Consider the following 14,895-nt stretch of genomic DNA (forward strand, 5'->3'; position numbering starts at 1 on the left):
TCAAAAGAAATTTCGGATTAATAAAAGATTTCCTTGTTTGATTTTTTTCAAATATGATTTTCCTAAACTAAAAATATTCATTCCAATAAATGAGATTATAATTTTACGTACTAATTTTGTGGCATCAAAGTAACTAAATTTTCGGTTGGGTATTATTGTCATCTCCAAATATTACCATTTTTTTGTTTGGTCGATTGATTAAGATTTGAGTAATTAATTTAATGGTTATTTGATTTTTTTAATGTTTTAATTATAATGGCATACTTGTAAATAATTTTTAACTTGAAGCCTTATCTGTTAAAGTTGCTGTGAAAATAATAATATAGATAAATCTAGTTAGTTGAGAAAATGTGAATTGTTGCCATTTAGTGAAAAAATAAATCTTAGATAATAGTCACTAAACTAGTAGTTGAATTGCAAAATATGTAAGAGGATAATAATATAGTTCAAAAACCATCCGATGTCAGCATAGAAAATAGTGAAAGCACTGTCGTATCGGGATAGTTAAATTAATCAGGCATAAGTTAAGAAATGCACCCACAAATCACAAAATGCATACTAATAAAGAAATGGAGTATACTAGTACTAATTAACATTCTAGATAGAGATAGATGAGAGAAAAATAGAAATGTTTTTTGTCTCATCGAAGAAGAATGGCCCATCAAGTCCTCCCTTTTGTCAGTTCTCTTTCTTTCACCACGCCTTAACCCTGCCCCTTGCCCTCTATCCTCTTCCTCCACACTCGTTCTTGTTTATTAATATTCCAATAGATTAATCTAAACGATAATTTGGTGTGGTTCCCTCTAGCAAGATTGTTGGCACATTATTTCTTTAAAAAAAAATATATTTTTATAAAATCTCTATTAAAAAACCTCATAATATGTTAACCCATGTTTGTTATATGGATGCAAAACTGCAAGTAGTCTTTATGTTAAAACTCCTGGTAAATTAAAGTCCCAGAGTTTACATCAACAGAAATAGGTTATCACATATGACAAAAGATTCCCCAGTTTCTTCGTACCTACTTTTGTTCTGCATCTATGCTTGCTTTTTTCCATGTGCTCCCCAAAAAACCTAGCTAGAACTAGAAGTATCACTACTAAATAAATTTGAAAACAAAAAAAAATGATAAATACTTATATATAGAATATGATCGATTTAGACGAATATGAAAATGTGGTCAAACATATATTCACAATACAGTCAAAGCTATTGCTTTAAATTTTTCTTCAATGAAGGAAAAAAAAAAACGAAGGTACAAAAAATATTCAGAAAGATACGAACGAAAAGGAAGATATCTTTAGGGGACAAGATGACATGAGGTAACTTTGAAACTCTAAAAACACTTTGTACATATATATTCTTTCATTAAGATTCTACAAACAGCTTCTCTTCACTGTCTTATGTCGTACCTTCACTTTATATACACCATTTCATGCTTCTAAGTTCTCTGTGTACATTTATATAATACATATATAATATGTTTTTCAAAGTCTTGTTTCCCTGTAAGAGTACTTTACCCAATCACATGTCTTTGTTAGATTCTTCTGTCTGTACAAATATTCCCACAATCTAAAAACCTTCGTCATCTTCTAACGTACTCCATAAAATTGAATTGAACTTATAATACGAAAATATATTTTTCCCAGTGTTTTCTTTTTGTATTTTTCTTAAAAAGAAAGTAAAAAGAACACAACGACCCACTTATACTAACATATGTTAGCACTCATCACACAAACTTATAACTAAACCCATATAAATAATTTTTTGTTGAGAAAAAAAAAAAAAAACACAAAAGGTTTGTGGTAATTATAACCACGTTAATCATACTGTATGATAAAAATCAAATCCTAAATAAATATATAAATATAATGCTCAAAGTCTCATCAAAATCACACCATTATGATGTGATCCAGTGCCCGACGTCGTTTTAACCTTTCTCCCCCACCACCACCATGTCCCATCATCACCGACTTGCTTGACCGTTCGAGCAAAGACTTGAGTGCGTTCTGTAGAAACTGAACCGACTCGACGCCGTGATGCTCTTTGTCGGCGGCCACAACGAGAACGTTTCTTGATCTACCACCGACAGTTGTCAAATCAGCAAAGATAGTTTCCATCTGAAGAGATTCGAGTGTCTCCATGAGATCTTGCAAGAGATCTGGCCTATCCTCGCAGCTAAACGATACCTTGAAGATGATCCGGCCGTCTTCGTTATAACTAGAAGAATCTTCAGAGTTGAGTACGCTGATTTCGTCTGTCTCTGACGGTAATGTTTCGTCAGTGATCTCTAGGGTTTCTTGTTTTAGTTCTTTGACTCGTTGAACCACTTTTGCTAATAGCGTGGCTTTGTCTGTCTGTATAAACAAACAAAAGAAAAAAAAAAAAAAAATACATATGAAACAAGGAAAGAGAAAAGTTCCGATCATTAGAAGTTGTCTTGATTCGAGGAATTTGTCTTCATGTTCAAATTGTTTCAATTGACAAAGAAAAAAAGCTCGATAACTTTCCCGACAAAGTGATTATCATCTTCAGAGAAAAGAAAGAAAAAAAATAAAGGACTTGTAAGCTTTTATTTTTCCTCAATTTTCTAGATATTCCCCAGTACTTGCAGCTTTTTTTTTTTTTTTTTTTTTTTAATTATTCGAAAACACTACATTGGACTGATGTTACTTCCAATATCCTACCTTTCTTACTAGTAAATAAGATCATAGCCAGTATACTGTAAATTAACCAATCAATCCACAAAAATACAATTTTTTTGTCATCTGGATATATAGTTTTAATGAAATAAAACACAAAAATTCAACATTCAAAAAGTCTAATCCTCATTTATAAAGAATAGATTATATCCATAGAGAGTGTAGAAGTTAATTTCATATCTTAATTCTTAACCCAAAAGAAACGTAACTAATAACTTATATCGATCATCACGTTTAATCTTCCATATTCTTAATCTTTCCGGTTCAAGTCTCTATCAAAGTTTCATTTTAAGTGTTAGACTAGAATAGTGTGATTAAGTAGTACAATAAAGAAGTTTAGTATAGTACCTTGGAGTTACAAGAGAGTAACTTGCGGAGCTTGTTGAGATGGGAATTGATTCTTTCTCGTCTCCTTCGTTCAGCTTCTTTGTGGTTCCTTTGAGCAGCAAGAGCTTTTTCTTGAGAAATCGTGTCTTCGATGGTAAAAGGGTAAAACGACGACGTTGTGGTGGTGGAAGTAGTTGACGACGAGGCACATAATCCTCCGGTGAGGAAGGAATAGAATATGTGATCTGAAATCTCTGGCTGCATTTTTTTTGTTTGCTTCTCCGCCGCCTTCTTTTTATTTCTTTGTTGGGTTTGGAGCTTTCGGTTGGTTCTGTTCTAAAAGGGAGACTACATTATGTATTTATACAAAAAGTGAGGTGGGAGAGAGAAAGAGAGAGACTGAGAGGAAGAAGATATGTCTACACTCTACACTATATATTTTTTATGCTTTAATATACAGTATAGGTGTTTGCAAGAATTATTATTATTTTGAATCTTTAAGTTGTCAAGTTTTTTTTTCATAGAAATTATAAAACATTTTTTTTTAAATATATAACTTATCAATTATTCATTGGTTAAAACATTATTACAAGTTGTAATTTACAACAAAGATAAATTTCAAAAAGAAAACTTGAAACAACTTTTAAGGATGTGTTGTATTAAAAAGTTAAGTAACAACGATTCTAGATAAGATTATTTGGCCTTTTTCTATTGCAAAGAAGGAATTATTTGGCCTTGAAGGCTCTGTTATAGTCAAAATACAGAAAAGAGGGATATGATTGAACCAATAAACTGAACCAAATTGGTCTTCGGCCGTACGAACTGATTTTATCTTCTGTAGTTGTGATTGAGAGATCTCATCCCAAAAAGAATTTTGTGCTCTGTCGATCTGAATACCCAGACCTAAAGGCTAAAGCCTAAAGGAGTTCTCGTGAATCCTCTTCTTAGAATCTACCTCGCACAAAATTTCGGAAGTCGTGAGAATTAGTTGGAAATTAGATTTGATGTGACGATTTTATTAGTTATTCGATAAACTTGATAAGCAATCAAACATATGTAGTTAGGGTTTTAAGATATAGTCTAATGTTTGATCAAGTATCAGCGAGTTGGCTGACGATTTGATCTTGAAGATGTTGTCATTCCTTTTCTACAAAAACATGTTGTGGTGACGACCCTTTTGTCAAAAAAATTGGAAGTCTGTTGAGTTATCTCCTGCAGCATGCGCTATGTCTGAAAACGGCGAAAATCTTCTATGAGCCATATCCACATGACGTGGAAAAGAAGCAACAGACTGAAAAGGACTTAGCTTCCATGCCAATAGGTTCCAAGTCATGTGAAATTATGGTTAATGAATATTATGACTGATATTTTGACATCTTATGATCCGATGCTTTGCTAAATTGACTGTGTGGCAATTTCTAATGAATTTTTACACATTCTCTCGAGTTTAGCCGCCAATTAGAACCTAAACAGTTTAGGTTCTAATTGGCGTTTTCGTTCGTTGCTCATTTGAAGCTACCGAGAGCCAAATAAACCTCGCTAGGTAATCTATTTCACGTACACAGATGCTCATTGATTTGCATTTCACAAAACCATGATACAATGCTTCTTTACTAGAGACCATTAATAAAAAAAAACCACCAACTAAAACGAAGTTACAACTTACAAAAAAGAGCAAGACCACAAAAATATAAAACAAGACTTTAGAAATGTTCAGACGCAACATAGAGCATAAAAAGGGATGATATAACATTCGCATCTTAAACAACCAGAAAAAAACAGATCCTTTGGAAGTCCCATGAATAAAAATGTTTAGAACATAACATAAGAATTATATGTAAGAGAGAGAGAGATGGATGTAAACTGGTAGGCAAAACCGGATTCACTACTTAGCCATCATGACCTTAACAAACTCTTCATAGTTAATCTGACCATCACCATCAACATCAGCTTCCTTGATCATCTCATCAACTTCTTCATCAGTGAGCTTCTCACCAAGGTTTGTCATAACATGACGAAGCTCAGCAGCTGAGATGAAACCGTTCTGGTCCTTGTCAAAGACCCTGAATGCTTCCTTGAGCTCTTCCTCAGAGTCAGTGTCCTTCATCTTACGAGCCATGAGGTTCAAAAACTCAGGGAAATCAATGGTGCCGTTACCATCAGCGTCAACTTCGTTGATCATGTCTTGAAGCTCTGCTTCAGTTGGGTTTTGTCCTAGGGAACGCATCACAGTACCCAGCTCCTTGGTGGTAATACAACCTACAAGCACAACACACTCAGATCTCTGTAGAGAAGCATCTTAAGCTAGATTTCCAAATTCCTTAATTAACAATTTATAGTCAAGAGCTAAGAACACAGGACAAATCAAAACAAAATTTGAAGAATCGGAAATCTCAAAACTCAAAACGTCGTCGTATTTGTCATCATCGAAACCTCAATTCACCAACACGATTTAATTAAAAAAAAAACAGAAACCAAAAATTGAAAGACGAGTTTAGAGATTGACGAATTACAGATCCGTTGTTATCTTACATCGACAGAGATCAAATTGAATCAACGAGACGATAACTTAAATCGAATGAGAACAAAGCTTAGAAACTAAGAGATCCAACAGTAGCAAAAAAAATCGTATACATTAACAAAGGAGGGAGAGGGAGAGGGAGAGGGAGAAAGAACGTACCATCACCATCCTTGTCGAATAAGCTGAAAGCTTCCTTAAACTCAGAGATCTGATCATCGGTGAGCTGATCCGCCATTGTTTTTGTTTTTTTTCTTCTCCTGTAGATTCGTTTCTGTTTGTGTTTTTTTTTTTTTCTCTCAAGAAATCGAGAGAGAGAAGAAGAGAAAAATTAGAAAAAGCGTGTGTGTGTCTGTCTGTCTGTGCTGTGCTGTGCTGAGAGAATAAAAAAAAAACGAGAGAGAAACCGTATTTATCGGGTAACGAAGCTAACGACCTTTTTTGCTCCGACCCGGACTTTTAAAAGCGATACCGGATTTGGAAAATCTCTATTATAACCTCAGTTTATGGCTTTAATTACGAGTTTTAATTTGCCTATCAATTATGAATATTTTAGTATTTTCTTAAAAACACGCCAGAGTGGACAATTAACGGATCACACGGTCTGTACGCGGATCGTTGACTTGACTGTCACGTCAGCATTCTCTCTTGGGTCCTCTCTCCTCTCTCTAGCCCTCCAAATGTCTCTTTCTGATTGGCTTATATTCATTTATTATAATAATACGTCCTCGTCACCATCGAAATATAAACAGTACTACAGAGTTTATTTTATTTCTAGTACATTATCACCGGCAAAATTTAATGTCGATTCAAAGTTTTTTTTTATTTTAAACACTTTAAGATTCAATCATAGGTTTGAATGATTCTTCTAATCAATTTCTCAATAAATTCTATGATTAAATGATGAAATATAATACGGTAAGAAAGATTGACCGTACAAATTAGAAAACAAAATATAGAAAGTCATCTACAATTGACAAATTCGACGTACATGGTTTGGCAAAAATATCAGTTATTGTATACTTTGGGTTCAAATTTGCTAAATCTTTCATATTTTATAAGGAAATCAGTGAATCGTATATCCATAAATTCGGATAGGAAAGTTTTTTTTTATTGCAAGCAAAATATAGTGTATCATGAAAAAAACCCTAGACAAGCGATTCAAGAAAAAAATAAAAACAAAAATCCCCTAGACAAATTCATCTGCACTCTCTCCAATCTTAATTTTTGAAAATGCTAAAATAAACTAAAACACGTGTCCATAGGTAAAAAACTGTATCGACTAAGACTTCCATATCCATTACATAGAGAACCTAAGACATCAATCACATCAAAACACTAATCTTCTTCTACACGCGTCTAGCGGTAGAGAGTTGCTGCTGCCACGTCTGATGTGTCGGCTTTTACCACTTCCGCCGTAACTAACAGGAGAATCCACCGCTGGTTTATAAAACTCGTGTTCGTCGTTGTCGTAGTCGGAGAAAGAGAGCTCTCGAACGGTCTCTGCGATCAGGTCGCGACAGATGTGATCATGAAGAGCCAAACCTATCTTAGCGATCTCTCTTCGTTGACCTGACGCCACGTCATCGCAGACCTGGTTAACGCTCTCCATCAAGGTCCGTCTTACCCTCCGCACCACGAGGGGCAACGTGGTGTCACGTGTCTCTGTCGTCGTTGACGCTGCTCTCTTAGAAATGACGTCATGTATAGCGTAATGATCGGGTCTGCTAGTGATTAGATTTATGTTGTTGACTTGGTAAGTTTTGTTGTCTTTGCAGCAATATTCGTGGTGGTTCACCATCGACAGCATCGTGTCTCCCTCTGGTTCATGTTGTGTCGTCTTCGTGTTCTTCTGCGTTTGCGTCCCCACGACGACATCTCCTGCCACTGTTTTTTTTTTTGTTTAACAAAATCAAATAATTTATCAGACAAGACAAGCTGTGTATTCTATATTATTATCTTTGTCACACAAAGATAATTATATATTATTCCCGAGATCAATCTATATCGATTGTCAAAATAAAACTAAGCATATAACAAATTTACATAGTATTTAAAAAGAACTGTTAATTATTCACATATGTTAACATTAGTTGGATTTTATCCATTCTTGTTAAAATCTTTTGTTTTCCCTCAATACAAACATAATTTTAAAAGGACATTCCAAAATAACACCACAAACAAATTTAGGAAGTCAATTGTAGGAATTTTTACCTAAGAAGATTTTGAGAGATGTTTAAATAACAAATTTTCACTTTTGTGTAATATTCTAAGCAACAATAATTGAATTATATAGTACTAAAATGTTATTTTTTCAAAAAGTGATATTCTTGATTTGGTAGCTAAACCAGTTGGTGGGTCAGAATAATGGGTGGGGGTCCAAATGATGAGAAAAAGTTAAAGTGGGCTTCATGACTAAAGGAATAAAGGCCCCTAAAAGCTGTCTCTTCCTCCATCATTTGTCTAACATGCCTCTTTCTCCTCACTCTTTTCTTTACTCTCTTCTGCACTTTAATTTTATTCTATTCGATTAGACTAAAACCTCATTACTAATTAGCCCCACCTTAATTTGGGGTCCATACTATATTGACTAAATATGATTTTAAACATTATCCTCAGTGACAACATATCTGTAGTGAACCATTTGTTAGCGCAATTAGATGTGACATCAAATGAACTACACAGTTTATGCATGCATGGAATCGTTTAGAGCAATGACATATTGACATGTCTTTATCAATAGTTTACATTATTTCTATACTAATAATTTCATGAGAATGTCTTCCACTATTAGACATAGTAATGATTCCAACACCACCAAAGAGACAACTCTTTGCCCTATACCCATTCTCTCTTCACTCTTTATTGCCACTTTAGTTGACACACTGTTCTCCTAAATTATTACTTTTTCTTAACAGTAATTAATTTATTTAGTTTGAGTAACAAAATATTTAATACGAATTCCCTGTTAATTTTACCAATTTACTAACCACATCAATTCTTCTACATTTAGTATGAATTGTTTTTGCTTGGTTTATGTTAACTTAGTTATTGGACCCTAAAATTAGAGAAGTTTGTAAATATGAAAAAGAAAACAACCAAAAACGTGATTCCGACATGTGTGTAATAGTGTTGTCGATATGTAATGACTTAATGATTAAATGTACAAGTCGGTGAAACGTACCGGTGCCGGAGAACTTAAAATTTTCACGTGTTGTCGGCGGAGAAACCTCAAGTGTCTTGTGAAGAATGTAAGTGGTTTTGATGACGTCGATGGTTCTCCGGAGCTCCTCTAAATCCCGATCGCATTTCTCTAGTGCTCCGACCAGACTCACCCTCGCCGCATCCCCTTCTACTTCATTGCGCGGAAGCGGTGGCTCGTCTCCTCCTCTGCCTCCTCCGTCGTCTCCGTTTGATGAATCTTGCGGAGGAGAAGCGTAAACGACGGTTCTCTGTTCTCGCTTTTTAGATCCCAAGGTGATGGATTTGCGGCGGTTGGATGAGAAGTTAAAGGTGGATAGGAAGAGGTTGAAGAATCCGGGGAGGCAGCCGGAGGATACGGCTGAGGAGTTTGAGTTTCTCCGGGGAGGATTATGGGTTTCCCGCCATGAAGATGAAGGAGAAAGCAAGTTCTCTCGTTTACTCTTCTTCATGTTCCTCTCTGTTTTTGTTTTTTTTTCTCACCTCTCTTTCTCTCTTTTTCTCACTATCTAAAACCTTAAATTTCCATTTAATCAATCTATTTTTTTTTTAATTCATTCCATCTCTTTTTCTCACTATCTAAAACCTTAAATTTCCATTTAATCAATCTTTTTTTTTTTAATTCATTCCAACGGTAAAATTATAATATTATACCCTTTTTGTGATTGAGCTATTGCTTTATTTTTATTTTCACTTTTGTTTTACGTTTTTTTACTTTAAGGTTGGTCCATTGGGCACATGGCAAACTGCCACACTCCAATGCATTGACACACTTGCGATATACATAATAATGTCTTTTTTTTTTGTTAGACATTATTATGCCTTTTATGTTTCTGTTTAGTTAGTGGTTTTTAAAGGTAATTATCTCTCAACTCTAGATAAACTTAAACTAGACCTTTGAATGCAACTTTTAGTACTATAAAAAGTTCCATTAACAGAGTTTTAGAACACTAATCAAATGCAGTAGGCATTAGGAGTTTAGCACAACGCTCTATGAGAAACAAAAGGACATGATTATGAGTGTTCTTTAAGATTCATAGAGTCCATGACCTCGTGCATGCTGGACAGAGAAAACTTTTAAAAGCCTTCTTTAAGCCATTCCATAGGAATTAGATATCTTTGTACGACTTAATTAAGTAACTACATCATTAATGGCACACTGTTTTGAGACCATAAATCATTTAACACGTTTGAAGAAACCAATTTATGCTTTAGTCGGTAGGTTGATATATACAGCCTAGAACTGTACTGTGTCTTTCTACAACATAGAGTACCTCAAGTTAACAATTTGCGTAAGTAGAAAACTTACACTTGCTGACACATAATTTTACATGGATATATCTCAATCTATCAAATAAAATTATGAATATAGTTTTTATATTTTTTTAAATTTTGAAAAGAAATATTTTGATCATAAATTACAAATCTTCGTGGTTGATTGCTTACAGTGCTAATTTGCAATGAGACTGTCCCTCAGATCCTTGTATTGCAAATTCAACTGTGAAGAAACAACAAATAAATATACATACGAATTGTTTCTTACGGAATGAGCCCTAAACATTGCAAGTTTCAGGTTTATACTCTCGGTAACAAATATGACTGACAAAGTGACAAGAAAAAAAAAAAAAAAAGCAAAGCCTATTCTATACAAATAATCTCGAAAGAAAGAAAGGCCAATGAAAATCTGAATGAACAAGAGAAACTAAACTAACCCCAGTTTGGTTTATAGATCTTTCCATATTTTGTAGTCGCTAGTGGAGCTGTTGTTCTGCATATCACTGTCTTGGCAACCAATGAAGAAAGTAGAACGCACAGGATCAACATTTACCAGAGCATGAGCTGTGCCACTAGGACTAACCGCTACAGCTACTTCATCCTCTCCAATTAACACTTCAGCGTAACCTTTTTCGACCTTGTGGTTCTCTAGCTGCAAGCCATTCATATAGATTTATCCATAAACAAAGTCAGATTGATGAGCTTAGTTCAATTAGAGACGAGAGCAGTAGAGAAATGGAAAACCAAGACACAATCATCACTGGACTAGGATTCAGAATAAGTAAAGATAATTCCATCTGTCACATCACTAAATAGCTATAGGAAGTTATTTTATTTTTTCTAACTAGTCCAGTGATCAGCAAGCAATTGACTGATGATATTAGTCCAATAGTCAAGAACATCTATATGACAGATTCAGAAGTAATCCTCTCCTTCATTTCTCGAAAAAAAAGGAATACAGTGGAGAATCAAAGAAAAAATCAGCAGAAAGAAACTGTACTTTAAGGTTTGTCAACATTCTCAAACCCCAAAGCAACCAAATACTAGCCTGCTCAAGCATCTGTGAATCCTCTATCTACATTCTCAAACCTCAAACCAACCAAATACTAGCCTGCTCCTGCATCTGTCAACCCTATACTTAATACACATCAAGACCAACTAACATGTTTACTTCAGTTGGCATGGCAGAATAACTCTGAACCCTCTTTTCATCAGCTTTACCAGTCAATGAAGCATTGGATATCGGATACTTAGATAAACTAGAACAGCCGTTTACTTATATTATTTCGACATACTATAAAGTCTTCAATTATGCTCTATCAATGAGATAGATGATGAAGACTTACCCTGAATCTTGTCTTGGCTCCCCATATGACAAACGTCTCATTACAGGTATGGTGTCGGTGATTTCCCCTCAATCCACCAGGCCGGATTTCACCAACATGAATGGAAACACACGAGGAGGCTCCACCTGCGGACACAAGAACCAAAAGAAGAAGATAAAACATGGAAATGTGAATTTGGATAGGTTTAGACAGCTCACTCCTAAGACTATCATTCACAGTATGAGCAAAGCCATAGATAATTTTCTCTACATCAACTACTGATCAACCTACGAATTGGTGTTTATCAACCTACAGTATGAGCTTCTAAACTATTTCATCCATGCTTATCCTTCAATACACTAACCAATTGAGAATGCCTAAGTTTCACAAAAGATGAATAATGATAACTAAGCTACATATTTTACTCAAGAACACTAATACGAATTGGTGTTTATCAACTTCCTGAACAACATTTGTAAGAAAACGGATTCGGAATTCGATCAAACGAACCTTTGAGCTGAGAATCACGAGCAAGGATAACAGGATCAAGCAACCATCCACGGTCGTCTTTCCGAACAGGAGAGAGCGACGCCAAACCGAACCGGACTAGATTAACCTTATCGTCGTCGTCGAGATTTTTCAAATCGGGATGACTTTTTAACGTCGATTTCGGATGTGAAGAGGACGAAGAGACGTGAGAGGAGTGCTGTAACCTGAGGGTGATCCATGTGAGGAAGAGGAAGAAAAAGAGAAGCAGAGGAATCGCTTGAGGCTTCTTCAGTAGATTGATCAAAGGTGACAACAATCTATGGTTCTCGATCACTACTCTTCTAGGGTTCGCCATATTCTTAAGCTTTCCTCTGTTTTTTTTTTTTGTCGTCAACAGTTAAGCTTTCCTCTGTTTTTAGTCAGTGACTGATAATTTTAGATTTATTGGATATTAATTATGATTTACTTTATAATTTCAACAATTCAGAGATGAGCCAGGCCCGTGCAGTAGTGCAACGCATGGGCGACTCGTGAAAGCCCAGATAGCAAGCTATCTTAATGGACCTTCTTCCTTAAAAAATAGAGTTAATATCGTGTGAGCCGATGGCCCACATATCAGATATTAAACTGATAAGAACAGATACTACACTTGATCTTAGCCAAAAGGCCGAGAAAGGTATGAGTTGAAGGGTAGGCTCAGCTTCTTTATTTATACTGCAAACCTTATGACCAATGCTCTCTAACTCTCCGATGTGGGACTTTTATGAATATACACTTTGGCTTCCTTTATTTTCCTTTGCCGCAGTCTTCTTCATAACACATCTTTTATTTTTCTCGTCAAACACAATGCTACAAGTTCTCTTTCTACACATATTTGTTCTCTATTACACTGATTTGCCATTGATCAATTCACAGGACAATCTTAACCCATATGAAGAAATATGGAAACTTATTAAAAAAAATCATCAAAGCAATTATTGGAGGAGCTCTCGTGCTCAGGGCATTGAGCTCACTAGAATGATGCTTGAATTAGGCACAATCTGAGCTGCTATTATGATTGCTTTTGAATCCTTGTGGGGATTGTATGTAGTCAAAGCAGTTACAAGATTTAGGTTTTGTTCTCTCTCCCTCCTCCATTGTTCTGTTTCCAACAATTTGTGCTTAGATTCTCTTTGTATTTAATATCCTTTTCTTGGTCTTAACTGACATTATAGATTCACATTCCAAGAAAACTCCTTTTGTCTACCGGTGAAGGAGAGAAGAAAAACGTTAGTATGTTGATGGTTTCTTGAGGAAAAGCAAAAAAAGAAACAAACGAAAATTTCCAGGAAAAAGATTAGCTAATGGCTAAATATACGGCCTTTTGATGCAGTTGTTGATACAACACACTCTGATAGAGTTAACGAAAATTAGATGACCCACAAATCATACCTTTCTCGGCCTTTTGGCTAAGATCAAGTGTAGTATGTTGATGGTTTCTCGATGTTTGACTTTCAATTACTCACATAGACCACACTTCCTTAAGTAGCTCATATCTTGCATTTGTAACAACTGCATCTATCTGCTCAACTTGCTTCTTTACATTCCTGTTCTGTGTGGAAGGTGACAATGATACGTTTTCAATGATGGATGTAAGAGGAGAATCTAATTCCTCCAGCTCTTCATCGCTCGTGTATCTTTTTCTTTGTATCATAGACGCATTCCTTGACATTCTAGAGATGTCTCCTTCTACCTCTGCAACTCTCTCTGCTACATTGTTTGATGATGGAGGAATGTATGAAATAGGAGCAGCCGCATAAGGGAAGCTAACTCCTGATAACTTATGCTTCGACATGCTCTGATGAGAAACAAACAAAAAGATGATTTGATTATGTTACCTCTGCGTTAAGCTCTTCTAGGACAGCTCCAGGGACATCATCAGGACAGAACTCGTCAGGTGTAAAGTTGCAGAGTATTCTTTTTATTAAGGGAAGACTTATCGATTGGCATACCTATGCATTAGTCAAGAAAAATGCTATGTGATCAAATATAGCTTAATAAAGAGTGATAGAGATATCAAAACAAACCTCTTCTCTAATGGATTGTTCCATTAACATATCTTTTGGAGCATTAGTAGATCACTAAGTTCGTTTAGCAAACTGAATGATTTCTCGCTATCTATTGAATCATTTTCTCTACTGAGTCTCTAGTGTTTATAGAGAACATTTCAGCGAGGCATCTTGACCAATTTCCAATCTAAAAGCGAGAGATCACAACAATTACGAACATTAGTACTTTCTCATGTTAAGTGAACATAACAATCTGATTATGTTTCTTGATGCTGTACCGCGTTTTTAAGCTGAGCCCCGGATCCAAAACTTAAGTAAGTCTCCAGCAAGTATAGGCAGGACTTTGGCATCTAGGATAGGATCAGATTTAACCTGCAGATTCACTTATCCTTTTTTTTAACCTTTTCTCGTTTAATCTGGTTTTAACTATTAGTTTGGCGGGTTGAGCCAGGCCCTTGCAATAGTGCAACGCAGGGGCGACTCGCGAAAGCTCAGATAGCAAGCTATCCAGATGAGCTTTCTCCCTTAAAAAATAGAGTTAATATCGTGTGGATCGATGACCCACATATCAGATATTAAACTGATAAGAACAGATACTACACTTGATCTTAGCCAAAAGGCCGAGAAAGGTATGATTTGAACGATAGGCTCAGCTTATTATTTATACTACGAAGCTTATGACCAACGCTCTCTAACTTTTCGATGTGGGATTCCAACTCATCACCTTTTGAGATTTTTGAGCAAACCGCCTTAAAGACAATAAATACGCCGTCGAGTCACCATAGTCTGGATTTTGAACCCTTTTATGAAAGGATTGGTTAATACAGCGTTTAATAAGATCTCGGATAGTCCCATGCTCGGTCTTGTTTCTCTGCCTCTGTTATATGTTCTTTAACATTGATTACAGAACTATTAAACACAGAGAAGAATTGGAATTTAATAAGTGTTCTAATGCAATATTTGGGGAGTTTAAAAGTCATATCTTTGTTAGCTTAAGAGCTTAATCAACA

General features: G+C 35.4%; 4 protein-coding genes, 1 long non-coding RNA gene, 3 other non-coding genes and 1 pseudogene across 9 annotated transcripts; 2 read left to right on the forward strand and 7 right to left on the reverse strand.

The window, feature by feature from the left end:
- Window positions 1-1,610: 1,610 nt before the first annotated feature.
- On the reverse strand, window positions 1,611-3,452 carry LOC104712337 (putative transcription factor bHLH107). The gene is made up of 2 exons (XM_010429214.2): window positions 3,051-3,452; window positions 1,611-2,357 (listed from the first exon to the last, which is right to left on the reverse strand). Exons 1-2 carry the CDS (start codon window positions 3,291-3,293, stop codon window positions 1,893-1,895), a joined length of 708 nt encoding a protein of 235 aa, XP_010427516.1. The 5' UTR covers window positions 3,294-3,452; the 3' UTR covers window positions 1,611-1,892.
- Window positions 3,453-4,652: 1,200 nt separating this feature from the next.
- LOC104712339 (calmodulin-2) lies at window positions 4,653-6,086 on the reverse strand. The gene is made up of 2 exons (XM_010429215.3): window positions 5,710-6,086; window positions 4,653-5,288 (listed from the first exon to the last, which is right to left on the reverse strand). Exons 1-2 carry the CDS (start codon window positions 5,783-5,785, stop codon window positions 4,915-4,917), a joined length of 450 nt encoding a protein of 149 aa, XP_010427517.1. The 5' UTR covers window positions 5,786-6,086; the 3' UTR covers window positions 4,653-4,914.
- A 553-nt stretch (window positions 6,087-6,639) lies between these two features.
- On the reverse strand, window positions 6,640-9,345 carry LOC104712340 (uncharacterized). Its single transcript, XM_010429216.3, has 2 exons — window positions 8,732-9,345; window positions 6,640-7,434 (listed from the first exon to the last, which is right to left on the reverse strand). The coding sequence occupies exons 1-2, from the start codon at window positions 9,198-9,200 to the stop codon at window positions 6,878-6,880; spliced, it is 1,026 nt and encodes a 341-aa protein (XP_010427518.1). The 5' UTR covers window positions 9,201-9,345; the 3' UTR covers window positions 6,640-6,877.
- On the forward strand, window positions 7,034-7,572 carry LOC147939066 (uncharacterized). Its single transcript, XR_015566910.1, has 2 exons — window positions 7,034-7,163; window positions 7,326-7,572. It is a non-coding gene; the product is annotated as an uncharacterized LOC147939066 (long non-coding RNA).
- An 857-nt stretch (window positions 9,346-10,202) lies between the features above and the next one.
- LOC104712341 (uncharacterized) lies at window positions 10,203-12,517 on the reverse strand. 2 transcript variants are annotated; one of them, XM_010429218.3, is made up of 4 exons: window positions 11,859-12,517; window positions 11,370-11,494; window positions 10,461-10,675; window positions 10,203-10,246 (listed from the first exon to the last, which is right to left on the reverse strand). In XM_010429218.3, exons 1-3 carry the CDS (start codon window positions 12,190-12,192, stop codon window positions 10,472-10,474), a joined length of 663 nt encoding a protein of 220 aa, XP_010427520.1. In that variant the 5' UTR covers window positions 12,193-12,517; the 3' UTR covers window positions 10,203-10,246; window positions 10,461-10,471. The 2 variants fall into 2 exon arrangements, with proteins under 2 accessions (XP_010427520.1, XP_087323245.1); XM_087467119.1 differs by having other exon boundaries at window positions 10,203-10,675.
- On the reverse strand, window positions 12,322-12,517 carry LOC147939067 (U2 spliceosomal RNA). The gene has a single exon (XR_015567735.1). It is a non-coding gene; the product is annotated as a U2 spliceosomal RNA (small nuclear RNA).
- Window positions 12,518-13,264: 747 nt separating this feature from the next.
- On the forward strand, window positions 13,265-13,451 carry LOC147939068 (U2 spliceosomal RNA). The gene has a single exon (XR_015567747.1). It is a non-coding gene; the product is annotated as a U2 spliceosomal RNA (small nuclear RNA).
- LOC147939069 (uncharacterized) lies at window positions 13,339-14,740 on the reverse strand (annotated as a pseudogene).
- Window positions 14,323-14,518, reverse strand: LOC147939070 (U2 spliceosomal RNA). Its single transcript, XR_015567734.1, has one exon. It is a non-coding gene; the product is annotated as a U2 spliceosomal RNA (small nuclear RNA).
- Window positions 14,741-14,895: the final 155 nt, after the last annotated feature.

The sequence above is a fragment of the Camelina sativa genome, chromosome 9 (assembly GCF_030686135.1).
Source record: "Camelina sativa cultivar CO46 ecotype springtype chromosome 9, ASM3068613v1".
Lineage (NCBI taxonomy): Eukaryota > Viridiplantae > Streptophyta > Magnoliopsida > Brassicales > Brassicaceae > Camelina > Camelina sativa.

Bases quoted from the DNA above. Each gene is read 5' to 3' on its own strand.
- LOC104712340 (XM_010429216.3), bottom strand. From the start codon at position 9,200: ATGAAGAAGAGTAAACGAGAGAACTTGCTTTCTCCTTCATCTTCATGG. The intron at 7,435-8,731 runs GTACGTTTCACC...AAAAAAAAACAG, and splicing joins TTTTAAGTTCTCCGGCACCG to TGGCAGGAGATGTCGTCGTG.
- LOC104712341 (XM_010429218.3), bottom strand. From the start codon at position 12,192: ATGGCGAACCCTAGAAGAGTAGTGATCGAGAACCATAGATTGTTGTCA. The intron at 11,495-11,858 runs GTTCGTTTGATC...TTGTGTCCGCAG, and splicing joins TCGTGATTCTCAGCTCAAAG to GTGGAGCCTCCTCGTGTGTT. The intron at 10,676-11,369 runs GTAAGTCTTCAT...AATGGCTTGCAG, and splicing joins GAGCCAAGACAAGATTCAGG to CTAGAGAACCACAAGGTCGA.
- LOC104712337 (XM_010429214.2), bottom strand. From the start codon at position 3,293: ATGCAGCCAGAGATTTCAGATCACATATTCTATTCCTTCCTCACCGGA. The intron at 2,358-3,050 runs GTACTATACTAA...TTGTTTATACAG, and splicing joins TACTCTCTTGTAACTCCAAG to ACAGACAAAGCCACGCTATT.
- LOC104712339 (XM_010429215.3), bottom strand. From the start codon at position 5,785: ATGGCGGATCAGCTCACCGATGATCAGATCTCTGAGTTTAAGGAAGCT. The intron at 5,289-5,709 runs GTACGTTCTTTC...TTGTGCTTGTAG, and splicing joins ATTCGACAAGGATGGTGATG to GTTGTATTACCACCAAGGAG.